Source organism: Rhodnius prolixus, unplaced genomic scaffold (assembly GCF_049639745.1).
Source record: "Rhodnius prolixus isolate KJV_2025 unplaced genomic scaffold, Rpr scaffold_9, whole genome shotgun sequence".
Classification (NCBI taxonomy): Eukaryota; Metazoa; Arthropoda; class Insecta; order Hemiptera; family Reduviidae; genus Rhodnius; species Rhodnius prolixus.
The window spans coordinates 23629876-23653323 of NW_027411604.1; the positions used below are offsets into that span (position 1 = coordinate 23629876).

The following is a 23448-nucleotide window of genomic DNA, read 5'->3' on the forward strand; positions in this document are numbered from 1 at the left end:
AGTGCCAAAAGAATCCTTTTCAAACAATTGGAAGAATTTAAAGTTTAATGGCTTTTCATGTTTACTTGCAAGTGATATATTTTCTTCAGTCCTAAAGAAATGATTCTTTAGAATAATTAAAGAAAAAGGTGTAACAATTTTTTTTAAAGGAATTACACGCAAATCTCACTGGCCAAATTATTCCTAATATTTTTTGTTGGTAAAACTGAATGTTTGTCCATGACATGATGGAAGTAGAATATAAACAAATCTTCTTTTAGTAATGGATTGAGAAACAAGCCAAACTATGATAGTTTTGATAACTTATATGAAAAGTGTGCTACATAAATTTTGATAATATTAACTGTAGTTTAGAAAACTGGGGCAAGTTATGAAAGTGTATTTCCTAAAAATAACTTGTTTTTGTAAGATACTAATAACTTTTTTTCGTTTCATTTGATTTAATAACGCCAATACCTTCTTGACAAAAAAAATCAGACTTTAAGGATCATTGGATTTAGAATAAGTTTTTCGTGAAGGTATTTAAGGCTTACCTTTCACTTGTATTTCAAAATAACACGATTAGTGATGAAAGCCTTATACAAGTTTGTTCTTAGTGATATTAAACACAATTTCCAGAACTTTTCTTGTTTTTTTTTTTAAATTCCAACTGTTCAATAGAAGAGAAAGTCTATCATGCGGAAAGAAGAAGATATAATATACAAGACAAAATATCTAAAGAATCAAACTGGCCATAATTTATGAGAATGCCGAAGTCACAAGTACTTCCAGTTGAAAGTAATGAGCTAATGATTTAGTGCAGCGTTTCCCAACCTTTTTTTGGCTCACCGTACCACTTGGTAGTACATCATGCTAAATTGTACCACTTCGTAAAAATTATTGTATTTCGTAAAATTTGTTATTCCGAATGCGTTATTTTATTATTATTATTATCTTTATTTGTATAGAGATACAATGTATCTGATACAAAGGAGTTCAAGTTCACGTTCACTTTATAAACTTTGTAAAATGTAAGATCTTAGTTTTAAAACTTTTTTTAAATAATTAAAAATTAAACTCTTCAAAATTATTAATTAATATACAAAGTTCATCTTTAGGATTATTATATTTGTGCCCAAATCTTCTAAATTCATTTCTTTTAAGCATTCAACTACCTGTAAGTACCAATTAAATTTAATGTTGCTTGGATAGAGCTTACTCATTACAGTCTTTTTAAGCAGATTTTTACGTAGTTATCATTTAAGTTCAGTCACATGATAATTCTATTAAATTTTCTTTATCTTTTATTGGATAATGATGTAGCTTTTCCTAAATTTTCTTTATAGAAGGGGGTTTGAAATCGAATTATCATTTGTGTTTTCGGGTTTTGGAAAATACTCCATGGAAGACAATTTTAATCCTGTTAAAATGTGCCATTATTTTTTTCTCGTATATTTTGAGAAAGACTAACCTTATTTAACAACTTAACTGTATAATTAAAATAATGTTTATGTATTAGAGAAAAAAAAACGTTTCTATGATATTTTTTATGCTTTATTTTTGTTATGTCCGCCAATATTGATTATTTTTCGCGTACCACAGGTTGGGAAACGCTGATTTAGTGGGTAAAGCTGCATGAGTTAAGGAGGCAAAATATATTACGGCGGCGGTGGTCCTGTTTTACAGAAAAGTAAAACTAGTAGAATGGTTCAGTAATTTCAATAGCACCAGAAACCTGAGGTCACATTCAGAATCTCTAGCTAAATTAATTAATTAATTAATTAATATTCTAGGGCAAATGTTTCTCAAAAACCATTTTGAATGAGCTGATGTTAAAAAAAGAAGAAATTATTAAGAAAATTGAATAATTAAAAAATATGTCGCAATCACTCACAAAACTTTCTTTAACTGCAATTAATTCAATGGAGAAATGTTTCTTTAAATATTTTATATTTTGCTGAATATTCAGTGACCTTCATACCAAGTGGCGCATAACATGTCTGCCATAAATTGCAGTCAGGCAATAACAGAAAGTGAACTTTTTTTTTTATACATATTGCCTGCAACATGCAGTGTGGGCTAACAACCAAGGATGTAAGGGTCACAATTTAGAGCAACACATTTCATAACCTAAGGCACCGCTTCATCTATATTCTATGGAGGAAAAAAATTCAACTAAAAATGATTGTGTAAGCTGTCCAAGTAAATCATAAGTGGAATTTTAGAGAAAATGCCCCTCCCAAAAAGAATCAATTCTGATTGAACCTTAAATTTGTAATTTTAGCTATGATTTTAAATTAATTGATTTTTAACGCACTCCAGTCTCTTTGTACGTAATCATGGGTACCAATAGAACTTAAATGGTGGAGCAACAATTAAAAGTTAAAAAAAAATATATATCTCTAGCCATTGGCGTCCACCTCAGCGTCTTATAGAAAGCAAAGAAAGTAAAAATATAACCTGCTCACGGTTTTAACTCGTAACCTTCTCTCCGACATTAATTAGAAGTTCCTGTGATATTATAACGTTGAGATGTTAGGATACATATGTATGTAGAATTAAAAAAAATTGCAGAAATTTGACTCGAATTAGACCTCATCTTTACATTTTTGAGCAGGAGGAGAAAGTTAAATCAGGTCTTTGGACAAAAATGACACAAGTATGAATATGTAGCCAGTATGTTTGGTTGGAAATAATATTTTAAGCAAATGATATATAAGTAAATAAAGTAAAATAATCGGCAATTTTTTCAGACAGGGCTTAAAGTCGCAATTACCAATTAGGTATCGTGGACGGAGGCGGAAGCTCATACTTTACTAGAAATAGTTATTTATTTAACAAGTGTGGAAAGTAGTACTTTTCCTCAAGCGAGGCAGGGTTTGCACGCACGAGCGAGGGAAGCGAGGCGAGTGCAAGTGCAAATTGCCGAGTGTGAGGAAAATACTTTACACTCGAGTTAAATATTATATTTTTTCTGCAACCATTAGGGTTATTAACTAAAAAAAAAACTAAACAGGAATCACTAGAATCCATTTTAAATTTCTATAAGGTAACACTATAACCTTTTTAACTGTTATAATTAAAAATATCTAATTATTTATTAAAATATTATTTTTATTTCTATATTCCTTTCAATTTTTATTTTATTTTTTTAATATTCGTTTTTTAATTATTTAGTTACGTTAAATAAGCTTATTAAAGTTTTACAGAAAATATTTAATAACAAAACTTCTTATATCAAGGAAGCACAATAAAGTTTTTCACTCACTAGTGAGGAAAGTGATACTAATGGGAATTTTTCCCCCCTAGTGAGGTAAAGTTGGGCATTACACAGCTGATTTTAATTGAGTAATGAGAACATTCCTACATGGTTGCAGAAAAACAATTTTTTCTAACAAATAAAAAGTAGCCATACGCGGGATGCGAACTGGGGACCTCCCACACACAAAGCCACTCTCTTGACCACTAGACCAACAACCACTTCTAGCAAATAACTTATATAAATATATATTCAATACATTAACACAAAAAATTATAATGATCGTAAATAATTAAGGAGTGCACCAATTTGTTTCCTAACGACCGCAACAAAAACATCTTGGTGAGAATGTTAAGTGTAAAAGAGGGAAAAATAAATATAAAACTTCAGGAAGATGAGTGTAATTAAGAGAGATGGATCGATAAACTGAACACCATCTAGAAAACGATTTAAGTTGCTTTTGGCCAGCACTTCCATGATCGATGATCACCATATTGAAGATTTATCGATATTGACTAAAGTTTTTCGGGCGTTACTCTTGCTTACGTCATACCCAAACCTATCTATGTTTACTTCGGCAAAAATAGCTCACTCTCCTCTTGCATGACACTATAAATTTGGTTTAGTTTGTTTTCGTACATTTAGACAATAGTATAGTGAAAAAACCAATGCTACAGTAATTTTCATGATTTATTGTTATCTTTTATCTCTAAATATAGTTATAAATCATTATTAATACTTAATAGCCCACAACAGTAATACTTCCATTATTTATACGCGAATGAAAAGTGTTCCTACAAACAACATTTGAAACTGAGATTTTAATAAAGCCAAAATATAAAAAATGCGAGGTGTGGCTATTAAATAACGAGACTATTGCTGTAAAACATTTTATTTTAAATTTATACATATTTAGTTATTATCACCTTCAATATACACCCCTCCCCTATCTCTACAACGCTCCATGCGAATTTACCATTGTTCGAAACAGTGCTGGAAATCTTTTTCTGTCAGCTTCTGCATGACGCGTGCCGCTTTTTCTTTCGCAGCTTCATAGGACTGAAATCGTGTTCCTTTTAATGCAGATTTGACTTTGGGGAACAGATAAAAGTCACATGGGGCCAGGTCAGGCGAATAAGGCGGATGCCCTAAAACCTAGAAACGTCTTGACAGACAATGCATTGTGAGCCGGCGTGTTGTCTTGATGGAGAACCCATGACTTGTTCTTCCACAAATCAGGTCGTTTTTTCCTTACTCTTTCACGGAGTTAAGCAAGCACCTCATGGTAGTAATGTTGATTAATTATAATCGATATTTTCATCCGTTTTGGACGTGGAAGGGCGACCAGGGCATTCCCGTCATCTCCGACGTCTTCTCGGCCATTTTGGAAACGTTTCAACCAATCAAAAACTTGCGCACGTGATAAACATTCATCGCCATAAACTTCTTTTAATAAAAGATAAGTTTCAGTAGCGGTTTTACCAAGTTTCATTTGAAATTTCACGACAATTCGTTGCTCTACAACATGTGTAGTATCATGTTTTCGGCAAAATGAAACATAACACCTCTTACACAAACGACGGTTCTGGTCAGACAGATTTCCCTACAAACACGAGAGTCGCTGCAATCGAAAGAGAAGACTTTACACTGCACAGCTGTCCGTCGTTAGGATTTGGCGCATGCATAGTTCTTCTGTAGCAGCATCAGTCTCGTTATTTAATAGCCACACCTCGTATACTTTCATTTGTTTTCCAAAATAGAGTTACTATTTTCCTTTTACTAGAGAATGAAAAAGCACTTCTAACCCTTAATTTTCAACGAAGATCGGTTCCTTAGAATACTGTGTTTATGGGATCCAATAAACTTTATAACTTTAATTAGTTTTAAAAGTAAAAAATCTACACATACTTAACTTGCCTTTAAAATGAAGTAAATGTTTTAAATAGAAGTAATAATGTAAAGAAACGCAAATTAAATAATTAACCTTGAATATTAAATGTAGCCCAGGTTGCCAGAGCTGCCCAATGTAAATAGTTATTGGCGAAGTTTCTCCAGCATCCAAGTATACATAGTGTTATATTAGCTAATATTCCAGCTCCAGTCCATATCATACGGGTATGTCGGTAATCCAAAGGAAACTGGCCACGTGACGTCGCAAGACCTTAAACAAAGTTCAGATATAATTCAGCTTGTTTTTGTAAAAGCTGCTAAATTTTGCTCTTAATTAAAATAAAAATTACATTATTGGGGCAACTGTTTTTTTCTTTTCTTTAATATTTATTATTATTATTTGCATTTATTTATGCTACAATCAGCGCGTTAGCGCTATAAGTAACAGTGATAACAGAGTAACATTGAATAACAGAAGTATACGAGTGGAGAAGTTACCCAGTGGTAACACTCCCAAATATTAGATGGTTAGCCAATCTCTTCACTGGAGAGGAGATCACGAGGCCACTGTCTTTTAAGGCGTCTTGTCCGGGTTGTCAGAAAGAGTTCTAGAAGAAAGATTTTTAGCTAGAGGATTTATATGAGATTGCAGGCTGAAGTGGAGTTTTCTGTATCGTGTTTTCAGCAACTTGTGTGATAAAAGGAATGTTAAGGTCAGTGTGTATAGTCCAGGTTGGAGACATAAAATGGAGCGTGTACAATAGTTCGAAATATTTTAGATTGAAGAGATTGAATCCTTTGGAGATTGGAGCGTTTGATTGAACCCCACAGCTCTATTCCATACGCCCAGATGGGTTTCAAAATAGAAGTATAAATTAGTCTTTTGTTGTCCAGAGAGAGTTTTGATCTATCGTCTGAGTCTTTTAAGTAGTCGATAGCGTCTGTTCAGTTCTGTTCTTTTAAGTCTAGTGTGGGGATTCCAATATTTATTATTTAATTTTAAATTCTGGAACCGTTTTAAAAAGTTTTTACTTATAATTTGCATTAGATTAGATTAGATTAGACTAGGGTGGCCTGAAGGGTCTCCCCTCACTTTAAAGCTGACCCTCCAAACCTGTCCGTTTAATCAGACTCTTAATTCTGGAGAGCGACTCTTGGGTAAAGCTCACAAGGCCTTGGTTTTTCCTCCCCGAGAAGTAACATCCTTAGCCAGACAAGCCCATCACACTGACACAACACGTGCAGAGTGCCGTTTCCTGACAGAACCTACAAAGGCTACCATCTGCCCATGCGATGCATGTGTTTTCTGAGTCTGCAGTGGCCTATAATTTGCATGCTGACTAGGAATATACCGCAGACTCAAATGCTGAAAATAAATCAGAAATTCTCCTAATCTCTTTTTGTAATCACCGCCTACAATAATTGACATTTCCTTTAAGGTGGAAATATTATTTAATATTCAGGTCCTCTAATATAATTTCCTCCTTAAACAATATTACAATGGCACTTATATGGAATATAAATTTGACTAAAGCCTATATTACTTTTCCTAGAAAAATAATTCAAACGTTAAGCTTGGTTTGATTAGGCACAAGAAGAACAATTAGTAATTTTTATACACACTTTAAATATTTTATAACACTTGCCGATATCTTTGCTTAACTTGCTGAAGGTAATTGTATTAATGTGAATGGTAATTCTGGAAAATCAAAAACTTAAGAATGGATCAAATGAGGCAATTAGGAGAATCAGTAGGAATGAAACAACAGTACGCATAAAGATGCAACATAATTTACAACAGAAGTGCATTAACTTTTGAAGACAGAGAGTAGTTGCATGTCACGTCCAACCTTCCTAAATAAGGTTTTGTTTTTTGCTTTTTTTGGGGCATTGGCTTTCGCCAGACAGCCAGCATCGTCTAGGTGCTTATCACTAGAATATCACTCACTCTCCATTCTTACTCATAAATACATTCGCTTCACTCATTCATCCCTCTACTGTATACAACTATTTACATAAACTGCAGCTGATGGATGGATCAGTACTCTGTGCTCCTGCCATCCTTGTAGCTTAACCGAAATTAAAATCACCGCAATCCTTCTCTAATCATTTTCTTCCATTCATTCTAATCGGATATAACTTTTAAATACATTCATATTTCTTTGCTAGCTCTGCTACAGATTTAAGCACATAGATGTTGGTGGAGAATATTATGTCTTCGTAGCGAAATGGTGCATCTAAATACCTGTATATATCGTCAAACATTCGTTTCCTTTCTACTACATAACGTGGACATATCATTATTATATATAAAGAAATAAATAAGGTTATACGTAATCATTAATAGAAAACGGAGAGATTAGTGGATTGTACACTCAAATGGAAACCCAGGATTCAAGTGCTGCCGGAACCTCAGCTTTTTCCTTTCTAGAAGCCTCTTACAGTTCACAATTCGGTAATAAATTATGATTTCTGTAAGAAGAGAACTCTGTCCGGAGGCTGTTACTGTAAAAGACTCAGGGCGCCTGGATATTAACATAGTTTGATTATTTAGTATTGATAGTAAAAGTTATTACTCATGAAGCTCTACAAATGAGGGTCCGATCGAGCTTCTCTGATAACCTCTCAATGTCAGATTAAATAATCGACTTGCAATGGCATCCTTGCAATAAAATATTAGATAGCAAATCGGAATTTCCTTTTTGAAGATCCAAGCTAAAGAATCTTTAGTCAATGACGTTTCACAAAGACCACAAGTAAATGTATAGAATTTTAATATGAACTTGAAAAAAATCTTGAAAAACAAATCACTTCTACCAATAAACAAAAGAAAAGGAGAGTCAAAAAGTTTTGGGTGAATTGCTATATATATCTTTAAGTGGGTGGTTTGCTCTTTGAGTTTCTGAGGAGGTACTATTAACTGTACAAGGGTAACCGCCTTTGAAGCAACAAAGCAATTATTGGAAACTAAAGAGAAGAATAATGAATGTCACAACTTACAAACAAGCAACTTTCCTAACCTATTGCCAAAGCCAACAACTCCAACTGACCAAAGACTTCCAGTCAGTTATAAATTAATCAAAAAGCATTTTGCCTTGTCACTAAATTAGAGAAATATCTAGGAATTATGTCAATTTTATGTCGAACTAGAATATGCTTTGGTTTACAGCTAGTATTTAATAAATGATAAATAGATTTTCTATTGTGAAATACAGTTTTTTTTGCCATTTTTATTTGGGATCCAAGAACAAGAATAGTTTTAACAAAAGAATCAAGAAATTTCAGATTTTCTCAAAGAACTTGTGGATATTATTTAAACCAAAAGAATTAACTAGAAATAATTTTGTTTGTTTTATCGCAATTTTTCTCTAACAATTCTCTGCAACATGTTTGCTAATTAATAAACAAAAAAATATGCTAATGCAATTTAAAACTTAACTCTTAGTGACTTTGAATTTAGCAATGAAACTGCTAAGGAAACGGTGAAATAGTTATTACTGTCTGCAGTTTTATGTAAATTATCAAAGTTTTTAAAAGATTTTTTTCGCTTGAAACATTGTTATCTTAATTTAGTTAAATAATCCTTAAGTTTTACCTGATATGGGCTAAATGGTTGAAACTATTCAAACACAAATTGATTAAATTTAAAGATTTTTTAATGATTGATTTGTAGATTTTAAGAATAAATACTAGCACTAGGATTCGTTCTTTTGTTATAAATACTTCTTTACATTTCGCAAAATATATTTTTAATGAAGGCAAATGTTCGATTAAGAAGTAGAGATGGTGTAATTTTTACTACGGGTTACATAATAATCTAAACTTGATAAACAAAGAGCACAATTTATTTATAATATTACACTACGTTACATACACGTAAGTATTCAAAACATAACCTCCCCTTTTCATCCAGCTTCTCCAGCCCGCGCTGCAGTCGCTTCACCTGACAGATGGTTAATCGCTGAAGAGAAATGAAATTTGAAGAGACAAGTATTCGCTTGATAGTTGATAATAGTTATTTATTTAACAAGTGTGGAAAGTAGTACTTTACCTCAAGCGAGGCAGGGTTTGCACTGCAAATTGCCGAGTGTGAGGAAAATACTTTACACTCGAGTTAAATATTATATTTTTTCTGCAACCATTAGATCTATTAACTAAAAAAATTAAAAATTCCATTTTTACAGTCTACAAAAAGTAATTTATTTATTATAAACATTTATTGTTATATTACAATTATTTACATTACTTACGTATTTACATTACTTATTACATTTTCTGCTGTTTCTTTTATTGATGGAGGAGTGTTTTCTAAACAGGAATCACTAGAATCCATTTTAAATTTCTATAAGGTAACACTATAACCTTTTTAACTGTTATAATTGAAAATATCTAATTATTAAAGTATTATTTTTATTTCTATATTCCTTTCAATTTTTATTTTATTTTTTAATATTCGTTTTTTAATTATTTAGTTACGTTAAATGAGCTTATTAAAGTTTTACAGAGCATAATCAAGTTTTTCCACTCACTAGTGAGGAAAGTGACACTAATGGGAATTTTTCCCCACCAGTGAGGTAAAGTTGGGCATTACACTGCTGATTTTAATTGAGTAATGAGGACATTCCTACATGGTTGCAGAAAAAAAGATTTTTTTGATTATTGAAAGTATTGTGATTTGACTAAGAAGGCAATATGGATTTTAAGGAAGATATTTGACTACAAAATTAGTGCTTATAGATTTTGGAACGTTCCAATCTTTGAGCTTTACAATAAGAGAATCCAGATACAAAACCAGCTCCATAAATCTTCGCCAACAAATAATTATGGGTAATATATCATTTACAATCTAGGTGGCAATGCCTTTGTCGAAAATAATTTGTAAAATGGAAGTAAATCATAATGAAAACTGACAGAAAGTCACGACCAAAAAATATAAATAAATAAATTCATTTAACTATTGCACGATAATTAGTTGAGGAAAAAGTAACCTAAATACTTACCAGCAACGACCAATTTGACAATGGCGTCCACCACATTGACAATGATCAACGATCTTTGTCTCTGTCTGTGCGAATATCGCTGGTAGGCGAGCTCCAGTCTCTGCTCTTTAAAGCTGTTGGTAAGTGACAACAGATACACTCCTTTGTAAACTTTACCCCGTTTGAACACTTCAGACTCGTCCAAATCTATAACCAAAATAATGCATATTTAATATTAACAATAGCCCTAACTCTTGGGAGTTTTATATAAATACCACTTCCTTCATAATAAAACTAGGTATTTCTGCAAAAAGCAATGATGTGATAAATATTATTTAATAATACAATAAAAATGCAACAGAAAGTAAAAGCAGCCATTACTATTTCCCTTAAGTTAATTAAGTTATTCAACTAACATTTTCCCGGTATCTGAGTGTTAAAAAAAAAACTGTTATTTTGATTTTGGCAGTCAAAAAAATAACTTTATGCTTTAACTCATAATTTTTACAGGAACGCTGTAATACTGGCAATTACGGGTGCTCAATGTAATTGACCGTTGGTATTAAAGATATCAACATAATTGGTAAGTACAAGAAAGGGACTGTACATAATATAAAGGATAAGACTTGTAAGTACTATGAAAAAACCTAAGTAGCAAACGATACTGGGTCGAAATAAAGTATTGCTTCTTTTTTTGTAATTTTAAGGAAACTGAAGATAGGGCAACTTTTAGTGCGTCCAATTCTTTATTTAAGCATTTTTAAGTAATAAGTACGGAATTTATTAAAGTATTGAGTATTAGTGGAATCTCTTAAATGGCATAAATTTGAACCTTTCATACAATTACGAATATGAAGCCTGGTTATATTGAAATTCCCAATCAGCGAATTCAATTAATAAAGTGAAAATAATAATAATAATAATAATAATAATAATAAATAAAATGAACTCCTGGCGCTCGGTGGTTTCATTTTTGTAATAAAAGAGGTAATTATCATTTTTATTACAGGTGACAAACTAAATTGACTCCCGGATATATAATATCCGCAAATTAAAGATATCCCGGAGATATAAAATTATAGAACCACAGCATATAAAGTTTTTAATGTGGTACCATGATCTAAATTAATTTGGCTTATTGAACTAAAATATATTGTTTTTTTAAAAAGCGGTACCTTCATACGGCGCTGTTTTCTTATTTTATAGTTTTGAGATGTCTGGTGAAAGAAAACTGTTTTTTTGAGATCAGAGGTTTCTCTGATTCTAAGAATGAAAATAGGTAAGGTGAATTGCGAAGATAATTAACTTAGTTTTACGCGATTTAATTTAGGGCGCGGTCAGTTTTATTACACTTTGACTACTAGTAACTTAATTAAATAAAGCACTCGGTATTGGAAAGAACTTGGGAACGATAGTTTCTCCTTAACTTTTAAGATTCACGACTTCGTATTGAGTAAACTGGGCTGCACATTATACGAGGGTCGTTTGAAAAGTCCGTGCAAAAATAAAAACTACTTAATTTTTTGGGGGGTAAACCTTTCTTATTTTTCAACATAGTCTCCTTTTAGGCTTATACACTTCGTCCAACGCTGCTCTAGTTTGTTGATCCCTTCCGAATAATAGGATTTGTCCAAGTCTGAAAAATAGCCATTCGTTTCTACAATCACCTCTTCGTTTGAATAAAATCTTTTTCCCGCCAGCCATTTCTTCATATTGGGGAACAAATAGTAGTCCGAGGGAGCCAAGTCTGGAGAATAGGGGGGATGTGAAACGAGTTGGAACCTTATTTCCATTAATTTTGCGACCACAACTGCTGAGGTGTGAGCTGGTGCGAGATCGTGATGGAAAAGGACTTTTTTGTGGGCCAATCGTGGGCGTTTTTCTTGCAGCTCGGTTTTCAAACGGTCCAATAACGATGAATAATATGCACCTGTAATAGTTTTACCCTTTTCCAGATAGTCGATGAGGATTATTCCTTGCGAATCCCAAAAGACAGTCGCCATAATCTTTCCGGCCGAAGGAACGGTCTTCGCCTTTTTTGGCGCAGATTCCCCCTTGGTAACCCATTGTTTAGATTGTTCTTTGGTCTCAGGAGTGTAGTGATGTATCCATGTTTCATCCACAGTGACGAAACGACGCTTAAAGTCCTGCGGATTCTTCTGGAACAGCTGTAAACCGTCCTTGCAACACTTCACACGATTTCGTTTTTGGTCAAGCGTGAGCAATCGCGGCACCCATCTTGCGGATAGCTTTGTCATGTCCAAATGTTGATGCAAAATATTATGTACCCGTTCATTCGAGATGCCCACAGCACTAGCAATCTCACGCACCTTCACTCTTCGGTCATCCATCACCGCATCATGGATTTTATCAATGATTTCTGGAGTAGTAACCTCAACAGGGCGTCCAGAACGTTCAGCGTCACTTGTGCCCATATGGCCACTCCGAAAATTTTGAAACCACTTATAAACTGTTCTAATCGAAGGTGCAGAGTCACCATAATGTTTATCAAGCTTCTCTTTAGTCTCCTCTGGCGTTTTGCCTTTCATAAAGTAGTGTTTAATCAACACACGAAATTCTTTTTCGCCCATTTTTTGAAAATCACTCGACTTCCTCGATTCAAACGAATGCCAAACACAAAGAAATAGACCGATCTGGCTGAAACTTGGTGTGTGTTCTTCCAAGAGATGCTACTAACTAAACATAACCTCGATACGCGCCAGTAGTGCTATCTCTCTGACTTTGCACGGACTTTTCAAACGACCCTCGTACGGCCCGCGGGCTGCATGCGGCCCGTGAAGCAAATTGTGGGATGAATTTTGTTTAGTTATGTTTTGATAATCCTGGACTAAACTAAAACACAGACCATTATAAAATTGATGGGTTGGTATATTTACAATTTTCAAACAAGCTGACTTATTGTAATTGTCCTATACAGTGTCTATGGCATTTAGTTTTATGTCTTTGTAAAATAGGAAATTTTGATCTGTTTTAAATCTATTCAAACACATTTCATAGCAAATGTGAAACAAAAACTATAAATACATAAAAATTATTACATATTTTGAACCAGTAATACATTATTTTTAAAAATAATTTTCTATACCACTCGGTATCAACAGCAATTATCGATTTATCTAAAAGAGCGAACCCTGTTAATGAAGGGCGAAATGAATCACTTTTCAAACTGCTCACTATACAGGGTGAACCAGTAAGTATTGTCCATAGGCCTACTCTATGTAGTACATCTAAAGTGGAGTTCAATGACGTATTGGCCAACTTCATATTTTTTCTGTTCTTGAGTGACGTCACTTTAATTTTTTTCTAGAATCATTGCTTTTTTCCAATAAAAATGTTATTACTCAGAAAGTTTTAGTTCGAATTCGATTCTGATGACACGGTTAGAAAGACAGTCAAATTTTCTAAAAATTGATACCATTTCGAAGCATAAGTTATTCTCTAAACAACCTCAATCTTCCTCCGAATACTGGAAAAATAAAAGTTATCGAAATTTTTAAGAAAACTCATTCGGCTCTTATGTGATCATTATCAGACCTAGGTGCTGGCACTTTTTATAAAAGTTTCCTTGCCTAATGGGCTTTCAAACGGTATATCATTTTCCAGGATTCCTTCTATCTTCGTATGAGAAATTACGTTTGTTTCGCAAGAAAAAGTGTTCACGAACACTCAACAGTGTTAGTTATCAAGTTGTTTAATTAATTAAAAACTCTTTTAGATGGACCAGTAGTCAATTTTTACAGTAGATTGTCTTAAAATAAGAAAGTCAAAGGTTACAAATTGCACTTAAAAAAAAAAAAGTTTAAGGCTTATTCACATTTTTTTCTTTTTCAACAGTGTAGTTGTGAGTGAAATTGTAATTTGGAGTAAATACAAACTACGAGGGGGTACCCAAAAAAAACCGGAATTATTTTTTACAAGCTATTTATTTACAAATTTTTTACAGAACAACCTTATCCCCTTCAAAATACTCTCCATTACAACTAATACATTTGTTCCACCGGTGCTTTCACTGTTCGAAACATTTTTTGTAGTCATCTTTAGAAATGGCTGACAGCTCCTTCTTCGTTTTTTTCTTGACCTCTTCAATGTTGTCAAATCGGTGACCTTTCATGCCCTTTTTCATGCGTGGAAATAAGAAAAAGTCGCACGGAGCCAGGTCAGGCGAGTAAGGTGCGTGGGGCAGCGGAACCATGCCATTTTTAGCCAAAAACTGTGTAACAGAGATGGCTGTGTGTGCAGGTGCATTGTCGTGGTGGAAGAACCAGTCTCCTGTTTGCCACAAATCGGGTCTTTTTTGGCGAACACTATTGCGCAATCTTTTCAAAACTTCCAAACACAAGGTTTGATTGACGGTCTGACCTGGGGGGGACAAACTCTGAATGGACTACGCCTTTGGCATCAAAAAAGCAAATCAGCATTGTCTTGATGTTTGACTTGACTTGACGACATTTTTAAACCGAGTAAACCACTCGTATACTTGAGTTTTTCCCATAGCGTCATCTTTGTAAGCTGTTTTCAACATTAAAACACTTTCAGCAGCATTTTTGCCGAGTAGAAAACAAAATTTCAGAGCTGCACGTTGTTCACTTAAACTTGCCATCATAAAAAACGAAAAAAGAACAAAACAGCGCTGGTAAAAACAATCACTGCAGATGAACAGAACAAGCCAGGCAGACAACACAGGCAGGACTGAACTGGCAAGGAATTGCGCTATACACGTCTAGCGGCAGAAATGCGTACTACATAAGCTCCATGCGCGGCAACGCAATTCCGGTTATTTTTGGGTACCCCCTCGTATATGAATTTTTGTTTATAAAAATAGTACTTGTTTAAAATATTTCATAACATTTTCTCAAATATTTCAGATAGATCAGATTTTTTTTTGAAGTGCAATTTGTTACCTTTGAATATTTTCTTTGATCTTATTTTTATGGCCCGCGTATTCTTTTCTATCTGAATTCTGGCCCCCAACTCTATTTGAGCTGTGCACCCCTGGGTCTAAACTAATATTGTGACCATCCGATGCAGCAAGAAATTTGACGCAATAAAGAAATCTAAACCAGGGGAATGAATTTAATAATAATAATAATAATAAAAAAATTCATTTTGGTCCGGAAGTAAATGAAATAGCTAATAACATGGTCAGTCAAGCAGGCAAAATCCCTCTCCCCTCTTGTGCGGCCCAGAACCCTTGGGAAATAAATCTGTTTAGGTGAAGCTTAGAAGGGTTAGATTCTGGAGGTAAGATTGGGGGGTACCTCCAATACATCTAACTGGATATCCTTGGCTAACAAGAGGTGGATGACTGAATACGAGTTGAAGGAGGAGGATTCTGTTACTTCACAGATCTTGTCTACTACCAGTAGAATAGATCTATCTATGTCACAATGCTTTATTATACAAAGGAGATGAAAAGAGAAAGTATCACCTCTGCGGTTATGTTTAACCTTAAAAAGCTACAATAAACTGTAAATACTATAACTTCATCCTAGATTGTATCTAGAATATTTGTCACCTTACGGAAATGTATTCATATAAATAGCAACAGTTTAGCAAGGTAACTAAAGTGGTGTGATTATTGGCACAAGAATGCGGAGGATTGAATTCCTGTATCCGTCATTATTACCAGAGAAGGATAATGACAAAGGAATCCTTTATTAGCAAATTCCTGAATTCCATCCTTTTAGTCGGGAACTTAGAGATACTTTAAACGTTGAACGATATTAAATAAATAATTATCTAATTGAAGATACAAAAATTTATGTTATTGTCACCTATTAAAATTAATTCATGTTAATAATTCATTTAATTAGATTAAGTCAATGTAATTACTTCTGCTATTATTATTATTAATCGCCTAAATGTAGAATAATTTATGCTGTGCAAATGAACGATGTAAACGCGAATATTGGTTAATTTTATTTTCTGTAAGGATAAAGATGGTAAATCTCTGTTACAATGGAAACAGGGAAGGTGAATGTTTATCTGTACGAGGTGTGGCTATTAAAGCCAAATCCTAACGAACGACAGCTGTGCAGCGTAAAGCCTTCTCTTTCGATTGCAGCGTGTATCACGTGTTTGTAAAGAAATCTGTCTGACCGGGACCGTCTTTTGTTTAAGAGGTGATTTAGTTTCGTTTTACCGAAAACATGATACTACACATGTAGTAGAGCAACGAATTGTCGTGAAATTTCACATGAAAACTTGATAAAAACGCTACTGAAACTTATCTTTTATTAAAATAAGTTTATGGCAATGAATGTTTGTCACGTGCGCGAGTTTTTGAGTGGTTCAAGCGTTTCCAAGATGGCCGAGAAGAAGTCGGAGATGATGACCGCCCGGGTCTCCTTTCCACGTCCACAACGAATGAAAATATCGATTATAATTAATCAAAATTACTACCGTGAGGTGCTTGCTTAACTCCGTGAAAGAGTAAGGAAAAAAAGGACCCGATTTCTGGAAAAACAAATGTCATGGGTTCTCCATCAAGACAACGCGCCAGCTCACACTGCATTGTCTGTCAAGTACAACATCCCAGTTTTAGGCCATCCGCCTTATTCGCCTGACCCTGGCTTGACTTTTATCTCTTCCCCAAAGTCAAATCTACATTAAAAGGAACACGATTTCAGTCCGCTGTGAAAGAAAAAGCGGCACGCGTCACGCAGGAGCTGACAGAAAAAGACTTCCAGCACTGTTTCGAACAATGGTAAATTCGCATGGAGCGTTGTAGGGTTAGGGGAGGGGTGTATATTGAAGGCGATAATAACAAAATATGTATAAATTTAAAATAAAATGTTTTACAGCAATAGTTTCATTATTTAATAGCCACACCTCGTATAGCTGCATATAACTTGCCGAATTGTCAGGGCAATGGTAACATAACAGCTCAAACCAATCACCAAAACTGTTCCATCCCAACCAATCAAGAACTTTAGTATTACCCATCACGGACAACCTTCTGCGAACCATTTTTAAACTTCCGGAACAGAACTAAGCTTTGTCAGAATTTACTCCAATAAATTTCGATTTATTGTATCTTTTAGTGTAGCCCTAAATGAACTTTCTTGGCGCTATAACCCGAGAAAATAGGAGGGTAATATAATGCTACCCGAGAAGCATTTTTTTAATGCTCATTTTACTTAATTCATGCTTTCACCAAGCTTTTAAATAAATTACTAACATTTGGAAATGAATTCTATGATGTTCAGCCATAGATAATTAATTCAGCCAACAATCTAGGATTCCCTGAGGGTACCTCTGTCTAACAAAAGTAACAACATTTACTCTGATATTTCTAAACACATACAGTATGCAAAAGGATCTTCTTCAACTGGGAAATTACTTTTGATTTTGCGCACTCATGGGCAAGCTATAGCTTGCAGACACATTTACGATACACTTAACAGAAGCTTATATTCTTTGCATCACCTAACGCTTTAAGGAATCGCTAACTTAATTTACAGCCACACCTTTTGTAAATTAATCTATTAGCTAACGTCATCGTTGCAACAATAATAAATCCAGTTGAACTTGGATTCAAATACATAAAGTATTATGTAAAATGAACGTAATACTTGTTATACAGAAAACATAATTCATTGATGAATATTAAACACTTTTAGCCTTCAACTATTTCCGGCTAATTCTACAATTACTCGTACACAATACACAACTCAACACATCTGGTGCAAATAAATGTTTTAATTATTGAAGTTCATAACTTCCTTTAAAAAACTATTTGGATAACCCTAAACTTCCAACATAATAATACTCAGAGATCTGCCCCAATTAGTTACAAAGTTGTGATTTTAATTACAAATATTATTGTTATCGCGAAGGATTTGCTGCAGAAAAGACTAGAACATTCTTTTTAATTTTTATTATTTTTCTTTTTTCTTGTCCTTGAGGATCCAAGCTTCTGATACTTGATATAGTACAAGATTCCATCATCTTGGACATCGTCCAGCTGTCTTAAGCTAAGTCTTCCTCATCTTCGAAGTAAATGAAGAGCCTCTCTACCCTACGCACGACCAATGAAGCTTTCTTTACAAGTTGTTACCTTGTTCAATTGTGACTTTTCTTTTCTTGACATACCACTTTCGTTTATATATCATATCTTTTTCAGGATATTTATTTACCACATCTCAAAAAGTATCTTGTCATTTACGAGGGTCGTTTGAAAAGTCCGTGCAAAGTCAGAGAGATAGCACCACTGGCGCGTATCGAGGTTATGTTTAGTTAGTAGCATCACTTGGAAGAACACACACCAAGTTTCAGCCAGATCGGTCTATTTCTTTGTGTTTGGCATTCGTTTGAATCGAGGAAGTCGAGTGATTTTCAAAAAATGGACGAAAAAGAATTTCGTGTGTTGATTAAACACTACTTTATGAATGGCAAAACGCCTCAGGAGACTAAAGAGAAGCTTGATAAACATTATGGTGACTCTGCACCTTCGATTAGAACAGTTTATAAGTGGTTTCAAAATTTTCGGAGTGGCCATATGGGCACAAGTGACGCTGAACGTTCTGGACGCCCTGTTGAGGTTACCACTCCAGAAATCATTGTTAAAATCCATGATATGGTGATGGATGACAGAAGAGTGAAGGTGCGTGAGATTGCTAGTGCTGTGGGCATCTCGAATGAACGGGTACATAATATTTTGCATCAACATTTGGACATGACAAAGCTATCCGCAAGATGGGTGCCGCGATTGCTTACGCTTGACCAAAAACGAAATCGTGTGAAGTGTTGCAAGGACGGTTTGCAGCTGTTCCAGAAGAATCCGCAGGACTTTAAGCGTCGTTTCGTCACTGTGGATGAAACATGGATACATCACTACACTCCTGAGACCAAAGAACAATCTAAACAATGGGTTACCAAGGGGGAATCTGCGCCAAAAAAGGCGAAGACCTTTCCTTCGGCCGGAAAGATTATGGCGACTGTCTTTTGGGATTCGCAAGGAATAATCCTCATCGACTATCTGGAAAAGGGTAAAACTATTACAGGTGCATATTATTCATCGTTATTGGACCGTTTGAAAACCGAGCTGCAAGAAAAACGCCCACGATTGGCCCACAAAAAAGTCCTTTTCCATCACGACAACGCACCAGCTCACACCTCAGCAGTTGTGGTCGCAAAATTAATGGAAATTGGGTTCCAACTCGTTTCACATCCCCCCTATTCTCCAGACTTGGCTCCCTCGGACTACTATTTGTTCCCCAATATGAAGAAATGGCTGGCGGGAAAAAGATTTTATTCAAACGAGGTGGTGATTGCAGAAACGAATGGCTATTTTTTCAGACTTGGACAAATCCTATTATTCGGAAGGGATCAACAAACTAGAGCAGCGTTGGACGAAGTGTATAAGCCTAAAAGGAGACTATGTTGAAAAATTAAAAAGTTTTACCCCCAAAAATTAAGTAGTTTTTATTTTTGCACGGACTTTTCAAACGACCCTCGTATCTTTCGGCACACAACGCGTAACATCTTAGTGGTTTCGCCATGGTTGCTGAAGAACAGTTCACTTCCCTCTGTGTGAAGGAGAAAATAAAGATTGATATTTTGCAAACAACATAGAATGAATTTTTGTCGATAATTCTTGAAGTATTAAACGATTTTTGTTCTTTTTGTTTAATCTGAATTTAGCTTTAACGATCTGATATATAGTTTGCCTGATTCTTTTACCTTCTGGAGTATTTCGAAGAACGGTTTGCTTAATAGGCACACCATTCTTTTCAGTACTATTAGTTCGCCGCTGAATTTTTGCCTTATCCACGCTTTAATCGTCAAATTTTTCACTGTTAACTCTTCGGGGAATAACTTTCGGATTGTATTGGAGATAGTGAAAATTTTATCCCGAATATAACGGTGATCGTTCTCTTCAATGGTGCTGTCAGATTGCATATTTCTATAGCCCTAATGTTTGTGGTTATCTTAGAATTTTGAGAGCCCGGCGTCAAATTCAGGCATTCTGGCATGAACAATGTGGAAATGAGTCTATAATTCCATATGCCTTTAGTTACCTAGAACTCCCTTGAATATTTGTCGTACATTCTCATAATGTATTCTCTATAATTCTCGTCCTGAGTGCCCTCATGTATTCCCATCCTTACCAGCATCTTAAAAATAACCTAGTTTCTGATTTTATCAAAAACATTTGTGAGATCTATGAAAGATATATTCTTTCTTTCTTTTTTGTTAAATTAAATTATAACTAATCCTTTATAAGCTCTTACTATTTATTTCTAGGTTAGTAGGAAGTGCAATTAGCTGCAATACCTGCTTTAATATTCGATATTAGCGATATTCTTGATGATGTGGACATATGCATATTATACAATTATTCTAGGCGCCACGGTAGCTGAGCGGTTAGAGGAAAGACCTTCAAAGCTAATATGCATTGTGGTACTGGGTTCGATTCCTGGTCTCTATGCCTTGGATTTTATTTAATGGTTAATAAAAGAAATTTACAGTTAAGTACGTTTGCTAGTAGCCACCGTCCACGACACCTAATTGGTAGCTGGACGTTAAGCCCCCGCCTGAAAAAATAGGCGATTACTTTACTTTTCTACAATTATTCTGACGTTTAATCCCAATAACGTCAAGATTTAGTCTTCTTGAAGAAGGAAAAAAATAAAATAATATTATAATAATAATTAAAGCAATGTACTCCAAATAAATTACAAATAATCAAAATTAAAATCTCTTGATCCACACAGTGAATAGGTGTGTTCGTCTACTCAGGATGAGGATAATGGATAATCATATGTGTAAACATTTGTGCTTTCTAAATAATCCACGTTTCTAATTATAATTTTTAAATTTACTTTATTTGTGTGAAGGTTTTTAATTAAATTTTGTGGATTTCAATAATTAATTTAAATTTGCTAATATTATTTTTGGCGATTGCTATTTTAATTTTCTGCGATAAAGAATCTTTTTTTTTTTTATTATTATTAAAAAGAAAGAACTATGTTTTCATAGATAAAAAATATTTGTATTAATGTATGTATTTTTGAAAGTGAGGTTAACCTCTACAGACGGACATAATGTCCATGCATTGTGTGGTTTTTCTTAGTTTTCTGTTCATTATGTTTTGTATTATTTAATATCATTATTTAATAAATACATATCATTATTATTACACATTTTTATGTATAAAAACAGATCATTGTATTTAAATGCACGTAGATATAAAAGTCTAGAGGCTGGATAATCGCTTTGTGAAGCATCCATAAGATAAATAATGCAGTAGATGTCGAGTAGAAGATATGCATTATGCATCTAATGACGGCGGCCAGTAATAGTCAGTCCTTCAATATCGTCATAATATTTTTATATAAATTTTCAGGTTTTTTTTTTTTTTAAGTAAAAAAGTAAAGTAATTGCCTATTTTTTCTGGCGGGGTCCAACTACCAATTAGGAGTCGTGGAGGGAGGCGACTAGCAAACATAATTTACTGTAAATTTCAAGGCCTAAGACCGGGAATCGAACCCAGTACCACAATACATAACAGCTTCGCAGGTCTCAAGTAAAAACTAGAATGAAGTACCTCGCAATTTTTTTATTACTGCAATTTTCAAAGTTCTAAATAAGAGATTGAAATTCATTTTTGTCTCCGAATTGGCATCTTTAATTACAATAATTCATAATAAGGGCAATTTTCAAATAAAAGACAAAAAGAAAAAGATCTACAGACTGGCAGACTTCTGGACGGATAAATTGGCCTAACAAAATTGAAAGTAATCCTGATGTTCCTAATTTAGTTCTTGAAATTATGTTGAATAATACATTTAAATTGCACTCTGTTTTTGTAAAATTTGCTTGTAGGAGAAAGAGATTTTCTAATGAAGCCTCCTAGTGAGCAGTCCAAGCGTAAGGGCTAATCCTTCTTAATGGAACAAACGCGCTAAAGCGCCAGTTACTGCCGCTCATGAACATCAAAGAACTAAACAATAAAAAAACCAAATGGCGTGTCGGTAAGAATCAATATAAAAGTGCACCTCACGCCTTTTTTCTCTTATCTTGTACAGCTTTTACGAAAGTGGAACCTATTTCGGGCTGTTCATAGACTAATTATTAAACATGGAGTCAAATTAAACACATAAAATATTTTAGGCTAAACAGAAAGAACGCCACTAAATTTCAAACAATGAACATGTTTTCACACTCAACATTACAGAAAGTAGCAGTACCCAATGCTTAGCCTTTCATCCGCTTAAGAGCACGAAACAATTGTCACGATCACATACCACGTGATCAAGTACATACTCAAGTAAAGGAAAGTAATGGAACTATATCTGAAGTGCATTTAATCAAAGCACATTCATTATTAACAAAAAATATGATATAAAAATCTGCATTTTTATCTATTACTGAATCTAATACTTTATTGATTCCTTACAAGCAGAATTTTTCTAATTACTAAATAAAAAAAAAAAAAGATCCTTTTACCTGTTTGCGATTGCGACGTATCATCTGGAATGGACGCTTTACGAGTTGTCTCGACTCCATCCGGCTCTTCCTAACAGAAAAATATTCTTAATTATAACATCAACTAATACACAGAAACGGAGATTACACATAATTATGTAGAGATTACACTAGTAGGACAGGAGATACAGAAATTTTAAATTTGAAGGAAATGTAAAACACTAAAAATTTATCACCTTATATCTCCTTTATAAATACACCTAGAAAGCGGGGATTCGGCACAATTATTTAGTAAATGAGTACTACAATTTACTATATTTTCGCAGAGATTACGCCAATAGAACAGGAGATACAGCTGTTAGAAATATGAAGGAAATGTAAAGCTCCAAAACTTTATCACCTTATATCTCCTTTATAAATACAGCTAGAAAGCTGCAATTCTGCACAATTGTAGTAGTAAATGAGTACTATAATTTACTATATTTTCGCAGAGATTACACCAATAGAACAGGAGATACAGCTGTTAGAAATATGAAGGAAATGTAAAGCTCCAAAACTTTATCACCTTGTATCTCCTTTATAAATACAGCTAGAAAGCTGCAATTCTGCACAATTGTAGTAGTAAATGAGTACTATAATTTACTATATTTTCGCAGAGATTACACCAATAGAACAGGAGATACAGCTGTTAGAAATATGAAGGAAATGTAAAGCTCCAAAACTTTATCACCTTGTATCTCCTTTATAAATACAGCAAGAAAGAGGTAATTCTGCACAACTGTAGTAGTAAATGAGTACTATAATTTACTATATTTTCGCAGAGATTACGCCAATAAAACAGGAGATACAGCTGTTAGAAATATGAAGGAAATGTAAAGCTCCAAAACT

General features: G+C 34.0%; 1 protein-coding gene across 10 annotated transcripts in view; it reads right to left on the bottom strand.

The window, feature by feature from the left end:
- LOC141454141 (adenylyl cyclase 78C-like) overlaps positions 1-23448 on the bottom strand; it is a 252026-nt gene that overhangs the window by 31525 nt on the left and 197053 nt on the right. For 9 of the 10 annotated variants that reach the window (XR_012458475.1, XR_012458474.1, XM_074128042.1 and 6 more), the window contains 3 exons: positions 22582-22651; positions 10129-10314; positions 5223-5399 (listed from right to left, as the gene is read on the bottom strand). Coding sequence is in view for 8 of the 10 variants with exons in the window: in XM_074128042.1 (XP_073984143.1) it covers positions 5223-5399; positions 10129-10314; positions 22582-22651 (433 nt within the window). In the remaining 2 variants the exon portion in view is untranslated. Of the gene's footprint in view, positions 1-5222; positions 5400-8723; positions 8892-10128; positions 10315-22581; positions 22652-23448 lie in introns of those variants that run through there. The other variant, XM_074128045.1, reaches the window with a different exon arrangement.